Here is a 20,000-nt window from a genome sequence, read left to right as displayed (position 1 = left end):
TTTATGACCAAAAAAAAGAAGAAAAATCCCAACTTGTGATGTGATGGGCTATCGTGTGTTAAGTGAATGCTAGTTCCACTAATGTTGGTCCAGAAGACCTTCAGCAGAACTCCCACAGCGCTAGCAACTAGCTAGCTGGATTTGGATTGGATAAAAGCTCTAACTTAAAAAACAACAACACTGGAACCTAATATGACATGAAGAGAATATGATGAATACTTTTATATATTCATGAAAAGTAAATGAAAAATAAAATGAGCTTTTATCAATTTATGATCATGATTGATGTTAGGCCAGGGTTAGGGTGAGGGTGCACCACTTGCTGGTCCTGAGGGTGAGGGTGAGGGTGAGGGTGCACCACTGCTCGAATGTCGGAGTCTTCTTGCGGACATGACACAAACAAACATCTTGTTGATGTTGACCACATCATTGTTGGTCAAGCAGATGTGGCAGAAGAGAAAGTGAAAGCAGTATAAAAAGGTGGTTGTTGTTGTTGTTGTTGTTGTTGTTGTTGTTGTTGACCTCACCGTTGGCTTTCCTCTCTCTCCACATTGTGCTGATGGAGTCTCCTCAGCAAGCGCTCCTCCTTCCTCTCTTCCCTCCGCCTCCTCTGTCGCCTGCAGGTCAGCACTCGCTGGAACTCTCTCTGCTTCAGCTCCTTCAGGCGCTACAGGCCAGCACAATGATATCATCATCATCTACGCCATGATATCATCATGCACAGTGACATCATCATCATCCACGCCATGATATCATCACACACAGTGACATCACCATCATCCACGCCATGATATCATCATCATCATCATCCGCACAATGACATCATCATCATCTACGCCATGATATCATCATCATCATCATCCACACAATGACATCATCATCATCCACGCCATGATATCATCATCATCATCATCCGCACAATGACATCATCATCATCATCTACGCCATGATATCATCATACACAGTGACATCATCATCATCTACGCCATGATATCATCATCATCATCCACACAATGACATCATCATCATCTATGCCATGATATCATCTTACACAGTGAAATCATCATCATCCACGCCATGATATCATCATCATCATCCACACAATGACATCATCATCATCTACGCCATGATATCATCTTACACAGTGAAATCATCATCATCCACGCCATGATATCATCATCATCATCCACACAATGACATCATCATCATCATCTACGCCATGATATCATCATACACAGTGACATCATCATCATCTACGCCATGATATTATCATCATCATCCACACAATGACATCATCATCATCTACGCCATGATATCATCTTACACAGTGAAATCATCATCATCCACGCCATGATATCATCATCATCATCCACACAATGACATCATCATCATTTACGCCATGATATCATCATACACAGTGACATCATCATCATCTACGCCATGATATCATCATACACAGTGACATCGTCATCATCCACACCATGATATCATCATCATCCACACAATGACATCATCATCATCATCTACGCCATGATATCATCATACACAGTGACATCATCATTATCCACACCATGATGTCATCATCATCATCCACACAATGTGTATATGTGTTGTGTGTAAATGTGTGTGTGTGTGTGTGTGTGTGTGTGAGTGTGTGTGAGTGTGTGTGTGTGTGTGTGTGTGCGTGTGTATGCGTACGTGTATATGTGTTGTGTGTAAATGTGCGTGCGTGTGTATACGTGTGTGTGTGAGTGTGTGTGTGTGTGTGTGTGTGAGAGTGTGTGTGTGTGTGAGTGTGTGTGTGTGTGTGTGTGTGTGTGTGTGTGAGTGTGTGTGTGTGTGTGTGTGTGTGTGTGTGTGTGGAAGGTGAGGCACTTACCTGCTTGTGATGATGGTCGTAGGAGTTGATGTGGTTGTCGTACTGTTGGTGTCGCACATATTGTTTGTCACACAAGTCACAGTACAAACTGTGGTCGCCTTCTTCCTGCACACAAAACCAACACATTGCTTTCAACCATTGTTAGTGATGAAAATAACACCATGATGGATGACCCTTGTGGTTGCCACACCCAACCATTGTTAGTGATGAAAGTAACACCATGATGGATGACCCTTGTGGTTGCCACACCTAACCATTGTTAGTGATGAAAATAACACCATGATGGATGACCCTTGTGGTTGCCACACCCAACCATTGTTAGTGATGAAAGTAACACCATGATGGATGACCCTTGTGGTTGCCACACCCAACCATTGTTAGTGATGAAAATAACACCATGATGGATGACCCTTGTGGTTGCCACACCTAACCATTGTTAGTGATGAAAATAACACCATGATGGATGACCCTTGTGGTTGCCACACCCAACCATTGTTAGTGATGAAAGTAACACCATGATGGATGACCCTTGTGGTTGCCACACCCAACCATTGTTAGTGATGAAAATAACACCATGATGGATGACCCTTGTGGTTGCCACACCCAACCATTGTTAGTGATGAAAGTAACACCATGATGGATGACCCTTGTGGTTGCCACACCCAACCATTGTTAGTGATGAAAATAACACCATGATGGATGACCCTTGTGGTTGCCACACCCAACCATTGTTAGTGATGAAAATAACACCATGATGGATGACCCTTGTGGTTGCCACACCCAACCATTGTTAGTGATGAAAGTAACACCATGATGGATGACCCTTGTGGTTGCCACACCCAACCATTGTTAGTGATGAAAATAACACCATGATGGATGACCCTTGTGGTTGCCACACCCAACCATTGTTAGTGATGAAAATAACACCATGATGGATGACCCTTGTGGTTGCCACACCCAACCATTGTTAGTGATGAAAGTAACACCATGATGGATGACCCTTGTGGTTGCCACACCCAACCATTGTTAGTGATGAAAATAACACCATGATGGATGACCCTTGTGGTTGCCACACCCAACCATTGTTAGTGATGAAAATAACACCATGATGGATGACCCTTGTGGTTGCCACACCCAACCATTGTTAGTGATGAAAATAACACCATGATGGATGACCCTTGTGGTTGCCACACCCAACCATTGTTAGTGATGAAAATAACACCATGATGGATGACCCTTGTGGTTGCCACACCCAACCATTGTTAGTGATGAAAATAACACCATGATGGATGACCCTTGTGGTTGCCACACCCAACCATTGTTAGTGATGAAAGTAACACCATGATGGATGACCCTTGTGGTTGCCACACCCAACCATTGTTAGTGATGAAAATAACACCATGATGGATGACCCTTGTGGTTGCCACACCCAACCATTGTTAGTGATGAAAATAACACCTATTTATTGACATAATGACCATGATGGATGGTTGCCACACCCAAGCGAACACAAGCAACAGAATGGGTGTTACAACCTTGTTACAACGTTACAAATGTCCTTCATGTGTTCATCAAATATTGCATGACTTGCTCATGTGATCATGTGACTTCAACAAGTCAACTCAGTCAATCATCAGTCATGTCATCCACATAACCGGAAGAAATGAAGTAAAACTAAGTAAAATGTGCTAAGTAGGAAGTAAAAGTGAGTAAAACATGCCAAGTATAAAGTAAAACATGTTAAGTATGAAGTAAAACTAAGTAAAACATTCCAAGTATGAAGTAAAACTGAGTAAAAAATGCCAAGTATGAAGTAAAACTAAGTAAAACATGCCAAGTATGAAGTAAAACTAAGTAAAACATGCCAAGTATGAAGTAAAACTAAGTAAAACATGCCAAGTATGAAGTAAAAGTAAGTAAAACATTCCAAGTATGAAGTAAAAGTAAGTAAAACATGTCAAGTATGAAGCAAAACTAAGTAAAACATTCCAAGTATGAAGTAAAACTAAGTAAAACATGTCAAGTATGAAGTAAAACTAAGTAAACAATTCCAAGTATGAAGTAAAAGTAAATAAAACATGCCAAGTATGAAGTAAAAGTAAGTAAAACATGTCAAGTATGAAGTAAAACTAAGTAAAAAATTCCAAGTATGAAGTAAAACTAACTAAAACATTCCAAGTATGAAGTAACAGTAAGTAAAACATGTCAAGTATGAAGCAAAACTAAGTAAAACATTCCAAGTATGAAGTAAAACTAAGTAAAACATGTCAAGTATGAAGTAAAACTAAGTAAACAATTCCAAGTATGAAGTAAAAGTAAGTAAAACATGCCAAGTATGAAGTAAAAGTAAGTAAAACATGTCAAGTATGAAGTAAAACTAAGTAAAAAATTCCAAGTATGAAGTAAAACTAACTAAAACATTCCAAGTATGAAGTAACAGTAAGTAAAACATGTCAAGTATGAAGTAAAACTAAGTAAAAAATTCCAAGTATGAAGTAAAAGTAAGTAAAACATGTCAAGTATGAAGTAAAACTAAGTAAAAAATTCCAAATATGAAGTAAAAGTAAGTAAAACATGTCAAGAATGAAGTAAAACTAAGTAAAAAAAATTCCAAGTATGAAGTAAAAGTAAGTAAAACATGCCAAGTATGAAGTAAAAGTAAGTAAAACATGTCAAGTATGAAGTAAAAGTAAGTAAAACATGTCAAGTATGAAGTAAAACTAAGTAAAACATTCCAAGTATGAAGTAAAAGTAAGTAAAACATGTCAAGTATGAAGTAAAAGTAAGTAACAAAATTCCAAGTATGAAGTAAAAGTAAGTAAAACATGCCAAGTATGAAGTAAAAGTAAGTAAAACATGTCAAGTATGAAGTAAAAGTAAGTAAAACATGTCAAGTATGAAGTAAAACTAAGTAAAACATTCCAAGTATGAAGTAAAAGTAAGTAAAACATGTCAAATATGAAGTAAAACTAAGTAAAAAAATTCCAAGTATGAAGTAAAAGTAAGTAAAACATGTCAAGTATGAAGTAAAACTAAGTAAAAATTCCAAGTATGAAGTAAAAGTAAGTAAAACATGTCAAGTATGAAGTAAAACTAAGTAAAAAAATTCCAAGTATGAAGTAAAAGTAAGTAAAACATGCCAAGTATGAAGTAAGAGTAAGTAAAACATGTCAAGTATGAAGTAAAAGTAAGTAAAACATGTCAAGTATGAAGTAAAACTAAGTAAAACATTCCAAGTATGAAGTAAAAGTAAGTAAAACATGTCAAGTATGAAGTAAAACTAAGTAAAACATGTCAAGTATGAAGTAAAAGTAAGTAAAACATGTCAAGTATGAAGTAAAAGTAAGTAAAACATGTCAAGTATGAAGTAAAACTAAGTAAAACATGTCAAGTATGAAGAAAAACTAAGTAAAACAATTCCAAGTATGAAGTAAAAGTAAGTAAAACATGTCAAATATGAAGTAAAACTAAGTAAAAAAATTCCAAGTATGAAGTAAAAGTAAGTAAAACATGTCAAGTATGAAGTAAAACTAAGTAAAAAATTCCAAGTATGAAGTAAAACTAACTAAAACATTCCAAGTATGAAGTAACAGTAAGTAAAACATGTCAAATATGAAGTAAAACTAAGTAAAAAAATTCCAAGTATGAAGTAAAAGTAAGTAAAACATGTCAAGTATGAAGTAAAACTAAGTAAAAAATTCCAAGTATGAAGTAAAAGTAAGTAAAACATGTCAAGTATGAAGTAAAACTAAGTAAAAAAATTCCAAGTATGAAGTAAAAGCAAGTAAAACATGTCAAGTATGAAGTAAAAGTAAGTAAAACATGTCAAGTATGAAGTAAAAGTAAGTAAAACATGTCAAGTATGAAGTAAAACTAAGTAAAACATTCCAAGTATGAAGTAAAAGTAAGTAAAACATGTCAAGTACGAAGTAAAACTAAGTAAAACATGTCAAGTATGAAGAAAAACTAAGTAAAAAAATTCCAAGTATGAAGTAAAAGTAAGTAAAACATGTCAAGTATGAAGTAAAACTAAGTAAAACATGTCAAGTATGAAGTAAAACTAAGTAAAACATGTCAAGTATGAAGTAAAACTAAGTAAAACATGTCAAGTATGAAGAAAAACTAAGTAAAACAATTCCAAGTATGAAGTAAAAGTAAGTAAAACATGTCAAATATGAAGTAAAACTAAGTAAAAAAATTCCAAGTATGAAGTAAAAGTAAGTAAAACATGTCAAGTATGAAGTAAAACTAAGTAAAAAATTCCAAGTATGAAGTAAAACTAACTAAAACATTCCAAGTATGAAGTAACAGTAAGTAAAACATGTCAAATATGAAGTAAAACTAAGTAAAAAAATTCCAAGTATGAAGTAAAAGTAAGTAAAACATGTCAAGTATGAAGTAAAACTAAGTAAAAAATTCCAAGTATGAAGTAAAAGTAAGTAAAACATGTCAAGTATGAAGTAAAACTAAGTAAAAAAATTCCAAGTATGAAGTAAAAGCAAGTAAAACATGTCAAGTATGAAGTAAAAGTAAGTAAAACATGTCAAGTATGAAGTAAAACTAAGTAAAAAATTCCAAGTATGAAGTAAAAGTAAGTAAAACATGTCAAGAATGAAGTAAAACTAAGTAAAAAAAATTCCAAGTATGAAGTAAAAGTAAGTAAAACATGCCAAGTATGAAGTCAAACTAAGTAAAAAATTCCAAGTATGAAGTAAAAGTAAGTAAAACATGTCAAGAATGAAGTAAAACTAAGTAAAAAAAATTCCAAGTATGAAGTAAAAGTAAGTAAAACATGCCAAGTATGAAGTAAAAGTAAGTAAAACATGTCAAGTATGAAGTAAAAGTAAGTAAAACATGTCAAGTATGAAGTAAAACTAAGTAAAACATGTCAAGAATGAAGTAAAACTAAGTAAAAAAAATTCCAAGTATGAAGTAAAAGTAAGTAAAACATGCCAAGTATGAAGTAAAACTAAGTAAAACATGTCAAGTATGAAGTAAAACTAAGTAAAACATGAATGAGTCTAGGCAGATTGTGAACAAACACTATGATGAATGAGTCTAGGCAGATTGTGAACAAACACTATGATGGATGAGTCTAGGCAGATTGTGAACAAACACTATGATGAATGAGTCTAGGCAGATTGTGAACAAACACTATGATGAATGAGTCTAGGCAGATTGTGAACAAACACTATGATGAATGAGTCTAGGCAGATTGTGAACAAACACTATGATGGATGAGTCTAGGCAGATTGTGAACAAACACTATGATGAATGAGTCTAGGCAGATTGTGAACAAACACTATGATGAATGAGTCTAGGCAGATTGTGAACAAACACTATGATGGATGAGTCTAGGCAGATTGTGAACAAACACTATGATGGATGAGTCTAGGCAGATTGTGAACAAACACTATGATGAATGAGTCTAGGCAGATTGTGAACAAACACTATGATGGATGAGTCTAGGCAGATTGTGAACAAACACTAGGATGAATGAGTCTAGGCAGATTGTGAACAAACACTATGATGAATGAGTCCAGGCAGATTGTGAACAAACACTAGGATGAATGAGTCTAGGCAGATTGTGGGGCGGTATAGCTCGGTTGGTAGAGCGGCCGTGCCAGCAACTTGAGGGTTGCAGGTTCGATCCCCGCTTCCGCCATCCTAGTCACTGCCGTTGTGTCCTTGGGCAAGACACTTTACCCACCTGCTCCCAGTGCCACCCACACTGGTTTGAATGTAACTTAGATATTGGGTTTCACTATGTAAAGCGCTTTGAGTCACTTGAGAAAAAGCGCTATATAAATGTAATTCACTTCACTTCACTTGTGAACAAACACTATGATGAATGAGTCTAGGCAGATTGTGAACAAACACTATGATGGATGAGTCTAGGCAGATTGTGAACAAACACTATGATGGATGAGTCTAGGCAGATTGTGAACAAACACTATGATGGATGAGTCTAGGCAGATTGTGAACAAACACTATGATGGATGAGTCTAGGCAGATTGTGAACAAACACTATGATGGATGAGTCTAGGCAGATTGTGAACAAACACTATGATGGATGAGTCTAGGCAGATTGTGAACAAACACTATGATGGATGAGTCTAGGCAGATTGTGAACAAACACTATGATGGATGAGTCTAGGCAGATTGTGAACAAACACTATGATGGATGAGTCTAGGCAGATTGTGAACAAACACTAGGATGAATGAGTCTAGGCAGATTGTGGGGCGGTATAGCTCGGTTGGTAGAGCGGCCGTGCCAGCAACTTGAGGGTTGCAGGTTCGATCCCCGCTTCCGCCATCCTAGTCACTGCCGTTGTGTCCTTGGGCAAGACACTTTACCCACCTGCTCCCAGTGCCACCCACACTGTTTGAATGTAACTTAGATATTGGGTTTCACTATGTAAAGCGCTTTGAGTCACTTGAGAAAAAGCGCTATATAAATGTAATTCACTTCACTTCACTTGTGAACAAACACTATGATGAATGAGTCTAGGCAGATTGTGAACAAACACTATGATGGATGAGTCTAGGCAGATTGTGAACAAACACTATGATGGATGAGTCCAGGCAGATTGTGAACAAACACTATGATGGATGAGTCTAGGCAGATTGTGAACAAACACTATGATGGATGAGTCTAGGCCAGACCTGGGCATTCTGCGGCCTGTGGGCCGCATCCGGCCCTTTGTGCGGCCCTGTCCGGCCCGCGTGAGGCCAAACATAATTTTTTTTTTTTAAATCATAAATTACAAAATACATTTAAAAAACTATCTATGTCGAGTGTGCAATACAACGGCGCTGCTTTTGTTTTTGAAATCGTTATTTGTATTACTTCCGTGTGGACGTATGCTCGTGCGCGATTGTGAACAGCTGCACACATATTACAAAATAAAGTTTAAAAAACATCAATGTCGTGCGTGCAATACAACTGTGCTGCTTTTATTTTGAAAAGTGTCATTATGTGCGTATGTCCGTGTGTAACCGGTGAGTGCAGGTGCACGGCGACACGTGATGCACAGTTATCCCCCAAAATGTCAGCTCACGCTAAAAAAAGAAAAGTTGATGAGGAATGCCGGGTTTTCAATAAGACATGGACTGCCAAGTATTTTTTTACAGAAATGAGAGGTAAAGCCGTGTGCTTAATTTGTGGAACACATGTTGCTGTGTTGAAGGAATATAATTTGAATCGCCACTACACAACGAAGCACGGGGAAAAATACCGGAATCTGGCCGATGGAGAGCGCGCAAGGGAGGCTGATGCGTGATGGCAAAACGGCAAACCCAACAAGGACTTTTTACCCAATTTTCACACCCACAAAGATGCAGCCGTCAGGACAAGTTTCATAATTTCTCACAAAATCGCCAGAAAAAGTAAGGCATTTCTGACGGAGAGTTTATAAAGGAATGTTTATTGGACTCTGCTGCGCTCATATGCCCGGAGAAGAGGGCCGCATTTGAGAATGTGTCACTCTCCCGACGCACTGTAACGAGGCGCGTTGAGGCCATCGCTGGAAATTTGGAGCTTCAGCTGAAAAACAGAACGGCCGACTTTGATTATTTTTCACTAGCTTTGGATGAGAGCTGTGATGTACGCGACACCGCCCAGCTGCTCATCTTCTTACGTGGGATAACTTCGGACTTTCAAATCACGGAGGAGCTTGCAGCCATGCAGTCAATTAAAGGGAGAACCACAGGTAGTGACTTGTTCACAGAGGTAAATGCGTGTTTGGACATTTTAGGACTGAAATGGGACAAGCTGGCAGGTGTGACAACAGATGGTTGTCCAAATCTGACGGGGAAAAATGTTGGACTTTTAAAGAGGATGCAGGATAAAGTGACTGAAATTAACCCTGTGCAGAAATTGAAATTTTTACACTGCATTATACATCAGAAGTGTTGTGTAAGACAGTGTTAAAAATTAACCATGTTGTTGATGTTGTAAGTAAAACAGTTAACTTTATCAGAGCGAGAGCGTTAAATCATAGACAATTTGTTGCACTTTTGAGGAAAATGAGAGTGAACATGGTGACATAAGCTACCACAGCAACGTCAGGTGGCTCAGCCTGGGAAAAGTTCTGAAAAGTGTCTGGGACCTTAGAGACCAGATTCAGAAATTCTGTGGGGAAAAGGACATGACATCCCAGAACTTTCAGATGAAGACTGGTTGGCAGACCTCGGATTCGCTGTGGATGTGACTGCACTCATGAACCAACTGATGTCAAACTGCAGCGCAAGGGCCTTTTTGTGCATGAGATGTACAGTTCAGTGACGGCTTTCATGAGAAAGTTGCAGCTTCTCTCAAGCCAAGTGAAGGACAACATTCTGACCCACTTGCCAACACTAAAAGAAGCCACAAGATCAGCCGATCACCTCCACAAATACTCAAGCAAGTTAGAAGCACTGCATGGAGAGTTTTCGAGGCGATTTCAAGATTTCAAAACTATTGAGAGTGAAATGCACATGGTTTCTTCTCCTTCAACTGCAGTGTGGACAATGCACCAAGCCATGTTCAGATGGAGCTCATTGACCTGCAGTCTGACCTACTTCTGGCCGAGCACTTCAGGTCAGTTTCATTGCTGGACTTTTACTCCTCCCTCAAAGAGGAGAACTTTCCACACCTGGGGAGGCATGCTCAGATGATTCTGGTCCTCTTTGGATCCACCTACGTATGTGAACAGACATTTTCTGTGATGAAGTTTAACAAATCCAAACACAGATCCTCTATCACTGATGAGCACCTCTCAGCTGTCCTTCGCATAGCCACCTCAGACATTCAGCCACATTTCAATGCCCTTGTTCAAGCCCAGAACAGACTGGATTATTCGCACTGAAGAGGTCAAATGAGGTGGAAAACATAACAAGTTATTGTTTGTTGTATTGCAGTATTTCTATAAACTTGTTAAGTTATTTGTTGTTTTTCCTTGTTTGTGGAACAAAGTTAAAGTAGTGAACAAGTTAAAAATAAATTGCAGTGATTCAATGATTGTTTTTTGTTTTCTTATTTCAATTTCACATAGCCTAATATAAATATTTAAGGATTAAGAGTTTAAATAAAACCATCAAAAGCAATCTGCTTTTGTATAAAGTTAAGTTAATAATATTGAGCAAAATTTAACTGAAATATTGTCGATGTGGCCCTCCAGCAGTGCTCGGGGTTGCTCATGCGGCCCCGGTAAAAATTAATTGCCCACCCCTGGTCTAGGCAGATTGTGAACAAACACTATGATGGATGAGTCTAGGCAGATGTGTTCTGTAATTGACAATAACAATGTACAAGTCATGTGGGGGCGGGGCCAAAGAAGAAGATCATTTCATTAGGAGCGACTAATGTTGCATTAGACTACATTTGCATGATGTCGTTAAAGATAATGTCTGCATTCATCTTGCAGCTCCATTAAAGTCAGCCAATTAAAACATGACTCTGCATTCTGCAGGACACTGTAACCATGGCAACTGGCCTTTTGTTACTGGCAGCCAATCAGCTGCTTCTTGACCAGCAAACACTCGCTGCACTCTTCAAATGTCCCACAAACTACTTGGAGTCCTCACATCACTCTGACACTTTGTCCAGTCACACACACACACACACACACACACACACACACACACACACACACACACACACACACACACACACACACACACACACACACACACACACACACACACACACACACACACACAACTTCTTCTTCTTCTTCTTCTACTGGTTACCTTGTAAGTTCATCTTCACACGCAATCATGTTGTGTTGCTGTAATAATGTTGTGTTACTATAATAATGTTGTGTTGCTGTAGTAATGTTGTGTTGCTGTAATAATAATGTAATAATGTTGTGTTACTGTAATAATGTTGTGTTGCTGTAATAATGTTGTGTTGCTGTAATAATGTTGTGTTACTGTAATAATGTTGTGTTACTGTAATAAGGTTGTGTTGCTGTAATAATGTTGTGTTACTGTAATAATGTTGTGTTGTTGTAATAATGTTGTGTTACTGTAATAATGTTGTGTTGCTGTAATAGTGTTGTGTTACTATAATAATGTTGTGTTGCTGTAGTAATGTTGTGTTGCGGTAATAATGTTGTGTAACTGTAATAATGTTGTGTTGCTGTAATAATGTTGTGTTACTGTAATAATGTAGTGTTGCTGTAATAATGTTGTGTTACTGTAGTAATGTTGTGTTACTATGATAATGTTGTGTTGCTGTAATAATGTTGTGTTACTGTAAGAAGGTCGTGTTGCTGTAATAATGTTGTGTGACTGTAAGAATGTTGTGTTGCTGTAATAATGTTGTGTGACTGTAAGAATGTTGTGTTGCTGTAATAATGTTGTGTGACTGTAAGAAGGTTTTGTTGCTGTAATAATGTTGTGTTGCTGTAATAATGTTGTGTTACTGTAATAATGTTGTGTTACTATAATAATGTTGTGTTGCTGTAATAATGTTGTGTTACTATAATAAGGTTGTGTTCCAGGACTGCGTGTATCGCACATGATATCACACACACACAAGTAAACACTCTGCAGGACGGCTTGTATCGCACATGATATCTAGCACACAAGTAAACATGCAGCAGGACTGCTTGTATCGCACATGACATCTCCACACAAAGAAACACACTGCAGTACTGCTTATATCGCACGTTATCTCACACACGAGTAAACACGCTGCAGGACGGCTTGTATCGCACATGATATCTCGCACACAAGGAAACACGCTGCAGGACTACTTACATCGCACACGATATCACAAACAGGTAAATACGCAGCAGTGGGCTTGTATCGCACAAGATATCACACACAAGTAGGACGGCTTGTATCACAGATTATATCACACACACAAGGAACCACGATGCAGTACTGCTTATATCGCACGCTATCTCACACATAAGTAAACACACTGCAGGACCGCTTGTATCACACATGATATGACACACAAGTAAACACACTGCAGGACCGCTTGTATCGCACATGATATGACACACGAGTAAACACACTGCAGGACTTATTGTATCGCACATGATTTCACACACGAGTAAACACGCTGCAGGACGGCTTGTATCGCACATGATATCTCACACACAAGGAAACGCACTGCAGGACTACTTACATCGCACATGATATCACACACCAGGTAAACACCGCAGTGGGCTTGTATCGCACATGATATCACACACGAGTAAACACGCTGCAGGATGGCTTGTATCGCACATGATATCACACACATAAGGAAACACGCTGCAGGACTGCTTATATCGCACGCTATCTCACACAGATAAACACGCTGCAGTGGGCTTGTATTGCACATGATGTCACACACAAGTAAACACGCCGCAGTGGGCTTGTATCGCGCATGATATCACACACGAGTAAACGCGCTGCAGGACGGCTTGTATCGCGGATGATATCACCCATTTTACAAGCAAGACTGTATGACAAATACTTGTTTTGTTGATGATATCGGACTGCTCTCCGATATCAAAGAGAAAAGTTCCATTTGAAAGCGATGATGTTTCACTTCAACACAAGGGTCAATTGAAGTATCGATCACATGTCAAAGAGCACATATTGATCCGGTCAGTCTGAGGTCGATACTGATAAAGACGTGAACGATGGTGAGATGGTGACGATAACGACAACATACAAAGATGAAGACCTGATTGGAGCGACCAGCAGGAAGGACTGACTCAACCTTGGAGAACATATGGCCAGCAAAGCTGTCCATGCCCCCTGGGAGCACACACACACACACACACACACACACACACACACACACACACACACACACACACACACACACACACACACACACACACACACACACACACACACACACACCCCACGGGAAATATCTCCGCATGCCAAAACTCAATCGTGACAGAGGAGGCGATTACGACATTTTATTCACCGCAGATTAGTGTGTGTGTGTGTATGTGTGTGTGTGTGTGTGTGTGTGTGTGTGTGTGTGTGTGTGTGTGCGTGCGTGTGTTAGATGGAGTGAATGAAGTCAAATGTTTTATATTTAATTTGCAGAAATTTGATTTGTTCCAAAAATATTACTTTTCATTTCTGATCGGTCTGTTTGACAAGCTAATGTTAGCTTTGTGTTAGCTTGTGACCTCAAATAAGTTCACAAAAAAACAAACATCAAATAACCTCACTTTTGTAGTTTTTATTCCTATTTCCTGTCGCTCAGAGAACAAAAATGACATCAATAACAATAACAATAATAATAATAATAGCGATGATAATAATTATGATAATACCGTATTTCCTTGAATAGCCGCAGGGGCGCTAATTAATTTAAAACCTCCTGTCACTCCGGCGCTTACCAGAAGCCTGCGGGATGGCCAAGCATGCGCTAATTATTTTAAAAACCTCCTGACGTTATTATTGTCTTACCTTTAGGTATAAATGAGTCCATGCCAGCTCCTTTAGAAGAAAAGCATCGATATAGAAGTCTTCCTTATCTTTCTTCAGTTTTAAAAGTCTCTCTGTCTCTTCCTTTTAAGTATTACCTCCTGCTTCCATTGAAAGTCCAGTTTAGAAAACTGTTTTATTTTAGATATGTAATCCTCCATGGTAAAAGTCCAAGCAAACAATGGCTGCGCACTCTTGCTGCCGGTTGTCTTCTTCTGCAGCACTCTTCTGCAGTACCAGCAGTCGCAAGAAGGATCGCTAGCGCCCTCTACCACCAGGAGGCGGGAGTCATTTAATGACTCATTATTGACCCGGCGGAAGTGCCAAGCATGCGCTAATTTTTTTGCGAAACGAGTTTGACCCGGCTGTAATTTGAGGCATGCGAATACCATATTCCCGACGCCAATTCAAGGAAATACGGTAATAATAATGTCAGAAAAATTGTATGTAAATGATCAAAAAACTTCCCGTTCCCTGAGTTTCCAGTGAACACATGAGAGCTGTCTTTGTTGCACCAAGTCAAAGGCTTGGAAAATTCCGCTGTGTACGATGGGATGAGACGGGAGGGGTCATCTATTGTCATCGAAGACCTGCCTAAGCTCGATCCAGGACCAGCCCAAGCCCGAGGGATCTTCTTCTTTTGCGTTAATGTGACCGAAAACAATGACTGTTTACATACTCCCCATTCCTGTGTGTTGTTGTGTAAACATTGACTATCGAAATAAAAGAGGAGACGTAAAGCTTTTTCATCAGAGCGTGGGTGACACTGTACTAGGTTACAGGTCAACACCTTTTCTCCTCAATATTGAGTCCAAATAGAATTCTGCCTCTGTTTGATTCTTTGCCTCTTGTCTTGTTTAATAAATGTCATCAGTGATTGAACCTGACAAAAAACAACTATAATAATAATAATAATAATAATAAACGTGAAACATCCTCGGATTATTGTTATTCTGTTGGATTTCAGTACGGTACATCAATGTAAGTAAATTTCAATTAATCAATCAATCAATCAATCAGTCAAAGTTTATTTATATAGCCTATATTCACAAGTGTCTCAAAGGGCTGCACAAACATCCTCAGGTCTGATCCCACATCAGGGCAACAAAGAACTCGATGGGAACGTGTTAACACATGCGATTAATCACAACAACTGGTTACATTACTCATGCATTGACACAGATTAATCACAACAACTAGTTGCATTAATCATGCATGGACGCAGATTAATCACAACAACTAGTTGCATTAATCATGCATGGACGCAGATTAATCACAACAACTAGTTGCATTAATCATGCATGGACACGGATTAATCACAACAACTAGTTGCATTAATCATGCATGAACACAGATTAATCACAACTAGTTGCATTAATCATGCATGATCACAGATTAATCACAACAACTAGTTGCATTAATCAAGGATGAACACAGATTAATCACAACAACTAGTTGCATTAATCATGCATTGACACAGATTAATCACAACAACTAGTTGCACTAGTCATGCATGGACACAGATTAATCACAACAACTAGTTGCATTAATCAAGGATGAACACAGATTAATCACAACAGCTAGTTGCATTAATCATGCATGAACACAGATTAATCACTACTACTAGTTGCATTAATCATGCATGAACACAGATTAATCACAACAACTAGTTGCATTAATCATGCATGAACACAGATTAATCACTACTACTAGTTGCATTAATCATGCATGAACACAGATTAATCACAACTACTAGTTGCATTAATCATGCATGAACACAGATTAATCACAACAACTACTTGCATTAATCATGCATGAACGCAGATTAATCACAACAACTAGTTTCATTAATCATGCATGAACGCAGATTAATCACAACTAGTTGCATTAATCATGGATGAACACAGAATAATCACAACAACTAGTTGCATTAATCATGCATTAACCCAGATTAATCACAACAACTTGTTGCATTAATCATGCATGAACGCAGATTAATCACAACAACTAGTTGTATTAATCATGCATGATCGCAGATTAATCACAACAACTAGTTGCATTAATCATGCATGAACGCAGATTAATCACAACAACTAGTTGCACTAGTCATGCATGGACACAGATTAATCACAACAACTAGTTGCATTAATCAAGGATGAACACAGATTAATCACAACAGCTAGTTGCATTAATCATGCATGAACACAGATTAATCACTACTACTAGTTGCATTAATCATGCATGAACACAGATTAATCACAACAACTAGTTGCATTAATCATGCATGAACACAGATTAATCACTACTACTAGTTGCATTAATCATGCATGAACACAGATTAATCACAACTACTAGTTGCATTAATCATGCATGAACACAGATTAATCACAACAACTACTTGCATTAATCATGCATGAACGCAGATTAATCACAACAACTAGTTTCATTAATCATGCATGAACGCAGATTAATCACAACTAGTTGCATTAATCATGGATGAACACAGAATAATCACAACAACTAGTTGCATTAATCATGCATTAACCCAGATTAATCACAACAACTTGTTGCATTAATCATGCATGAACGCAGATTAATCACAACAACTAGTTGTATTAATCATGCATGATCGCAGATTAATCACAACAACTAGTTGCATTAATCATGCATGAACGCAGATTAATCACAACAACTAGTTGCACTAGTCATGCATGGACACAGATTAATCACAACAACTAGTTGCATTAATCAAGGATGAACACAGATTAATCACAACAGCTAGTTGCATTAATCATGCATGAACACAGATTAATCACTACTACTAGTTGCATTAATCATGCATGAACACAGATTAATCACAACAACTAGTTGCATTAATCATGCATGAACACAGATTAATCACTACTACTAGTTGCATTAATCATGCATGAACACAGATTAATCACAACTACTAGTTGCATTAATCATGCATGAACACAGATTAATCACTACTACTAGTTGCATTAATCATGCATGAACACAGATTAATCACAACAACTACTTGCATTAATCATGCATGAACGCAGATTAATCACAACAACTAGTTTCATTAATCATGCATGAACGCAGATTAATCACAACTAGTTGCATTAATCATGGATGAACACAGAATAATCACAACAACTAGTTGCATTAATCATGCATTAACCCAGATTAATCACAACAACTTGTTGCATTAATCATGCATGAACGCAGATTAATCACAACAACTAGTTGCATTAATCATGCATGAACACAGATTAATCACAACAACTAGTTGCATTAATCATGCATGATCGCAGATTAATCACAACTAGTTGCATTAATCATGCATGAACGCAGATTAATCACAACAACTAGTTGCATTAATCATGCATGAACGCAGATTAATCACAACAACTAGTTGCATTAATCATGCATGAACACAGATTAATCACAACAACTAGTTGCATTAATCATGCATGAACGCAGATTAATCACAACAACTAGTTGCATTAATCATGCATGAACACAGATTAATCACAACAACTAGTTGCATTAATCATGCATGAACACAGATTAATCACAATAACTAGTTGCATTAATCATGCATGAACACAGATTAATCACAACAACTAGTTGCATTAATCATGCATGGACACAGATTAATCACAACAACTAGTTGCATTAATCATGCATTAATGCAGATTAATCACAACAACTAGTTGCATTAATCATGCATGAACACAGATTAATCACAACAACTAGTTGCATTAATCATGCATGAACGCAGATTAATCACAACAACTAGTTGCATTAATCATGCATGAACACAGATTAATCACAACAACTAGTTGCATTAATCATGCATGGACACAGATTAATCACAACAACTAGTTGCATTAATCATGCATGATCGCAGATTAATCACAACAACTAGTTGCATTAATCATGCATGAACACAGATTAATCACTACTACCAGTTGCATTAATCATGCATGAACACAGAATAATCACTACTACTAGTTGCATTAATCATGCATGAACACAGATTAATCACTACTACTATTTACATTAATCATGCATGAACACAGATTATTCACAACAACTAGTTGCATTAATCATGCATGAACACAGATTACTCACAACAACTAGTTGCATTAATCATGCATGAACACAGATTAATCACTACTACTAGTTGCATTAATCATGCATGAACACAGATTAATCACAACTACTAGTTGCATTAATCATGCATTAACCCAGATTAATCACAACAACCAGTTGCATTAATCATGCATGAACACAGATTAATCACAACAACTATTTGCATTAGTCATGCATGAATGCAGATTCATCACAACTACTAGTTGCATTAATCATGCATTAATGCAGATTAATCACAATAACTAGTTGCATTACTCATGCATGAACGCAGATTAATCACAACAACAATTTGCATTAATCATGCATGGACGCAGATTAATCACAACAACTAGTTGAATTAATCATGCATGAACGCAGATTAATCGAAACAACTAGTTGCATTAATCATGCATGAACACAGATTAATCGAAACAACTAGTTGCATTACTCATGCATGAATGCAGATTAATCACAATAACTAGTTGCATTACTCATGCATGAACGCAGATTAATCGAAACAACTAATTGCATTACTCATGCATGAATGCAGATTAATCACAATAACTAGTTGCATTAATCATGCATGAACGCAGATTAATCACAACAACAATTTGCATTTATCATGCATGGACGCAGATTAATCACAACTAGTTGCATTGGTCATGCATGAACACAGATTATTCACAACAACTAGTTGCATTAATCATGCATGAACGCAGATTAATCACAACTAGTTGCATTAATCATGCATGAACACAGATTAATCACAACAACTAGTTACATTAATCATGCATTGACACAGATTAATCACAACAACTAGTTGCATTAATCATGCATTGACACAGATTAATCACAACAACTAGTTGCATTAATCATGCATGGACGCAGATTAATCACAACAACTAGTTGCATTAATCATGCATGAACGCAGATTAATCACAACAACTAGTTGCATTAATCATGCATGAACACAGATTAATCACAACTACTAGTTGCATTAATCATGCATGATTGCAGATTAATCACAACAACTAGTTGCATTAATCATGCATGAACACAGATTAATCACAACAACTAGTTGCATTAATCATGCATGAACACAGATTAATCACAACAACTAGTTGCATTAATCATGCATGAACACAGATTAATCACAACAACTAGTTGCATTAATCATGCATGGACACAGATTAATCACAACAACTAGTTGCATTAATCATGCATGATCACAGATTAATCACAACAACTAGTTGCATTAATCATGCATGATCGCAGATTAATCACAACAACAATTTGCATTTATCATGCATGGACGCAGATTAATCACAACTAGTTGCATTGGTCATGCATGAACACAGATTATTCACAACAACTAGTTGCATTAATCATGCATGAACGCAGATTAATCACAACTAGTTGCATTAATCATGCATGAACACAGATTAATCACAACAACTAGTTGCATTAATCATGCATTGACACAGATTAATCACAACAACTAGTTGCATTAATCATGCATTGACACAGATTAATCACAACAACTAGT

The 20,000-nt window shown here is 37.4% G+C and overlaps 1 protein-coding gene across 1 annotated transcript in view; it reads right to left on the bottom strand.

Moving 5' to 3' along the window:
* Positions 1–20,000, bottom strand: part of LOC133656740 (uncharacterized) — a 65,824-nt gene that overhangs the window by 7,906 nt on the left and 37,918 nt on the right. Inside the window, exons 2-3 of the mRNA XM_062057576.1 lie at positions 1,880–1,984; positions 528–667 (exon numbers count right to left, since the gene is read on the bottom strand). Of these exons, the coding sequence (XP_061913560.1) occupies positions 528–667; positions 1,880–1,984 (245 nt within the window). The remainder of the gene's footprint in view (positions 1–527; positions 668–1,879; positions 1,985–20,000) is intronic.

Source organism: Entelurus aequoreus, linkage group LG09 (genome assembly GCF_033978785.1).
Source record: "Entelurus aequoreus isolate RoL-2023_Sb linkage group LG09, RoL_Eaeq_v1.1, whole genome shotgun sequence".
NCBI classification, from domain to species: Eukaryota; Metazoa; Chordata; class Actinopteri; order Syngnathiformes; family Syngnathidae; genus Entelurus; species Entelurus aequoreus.
This window is presented reverse-complemented; position numbering and strand designations above follow the sequence as displayed.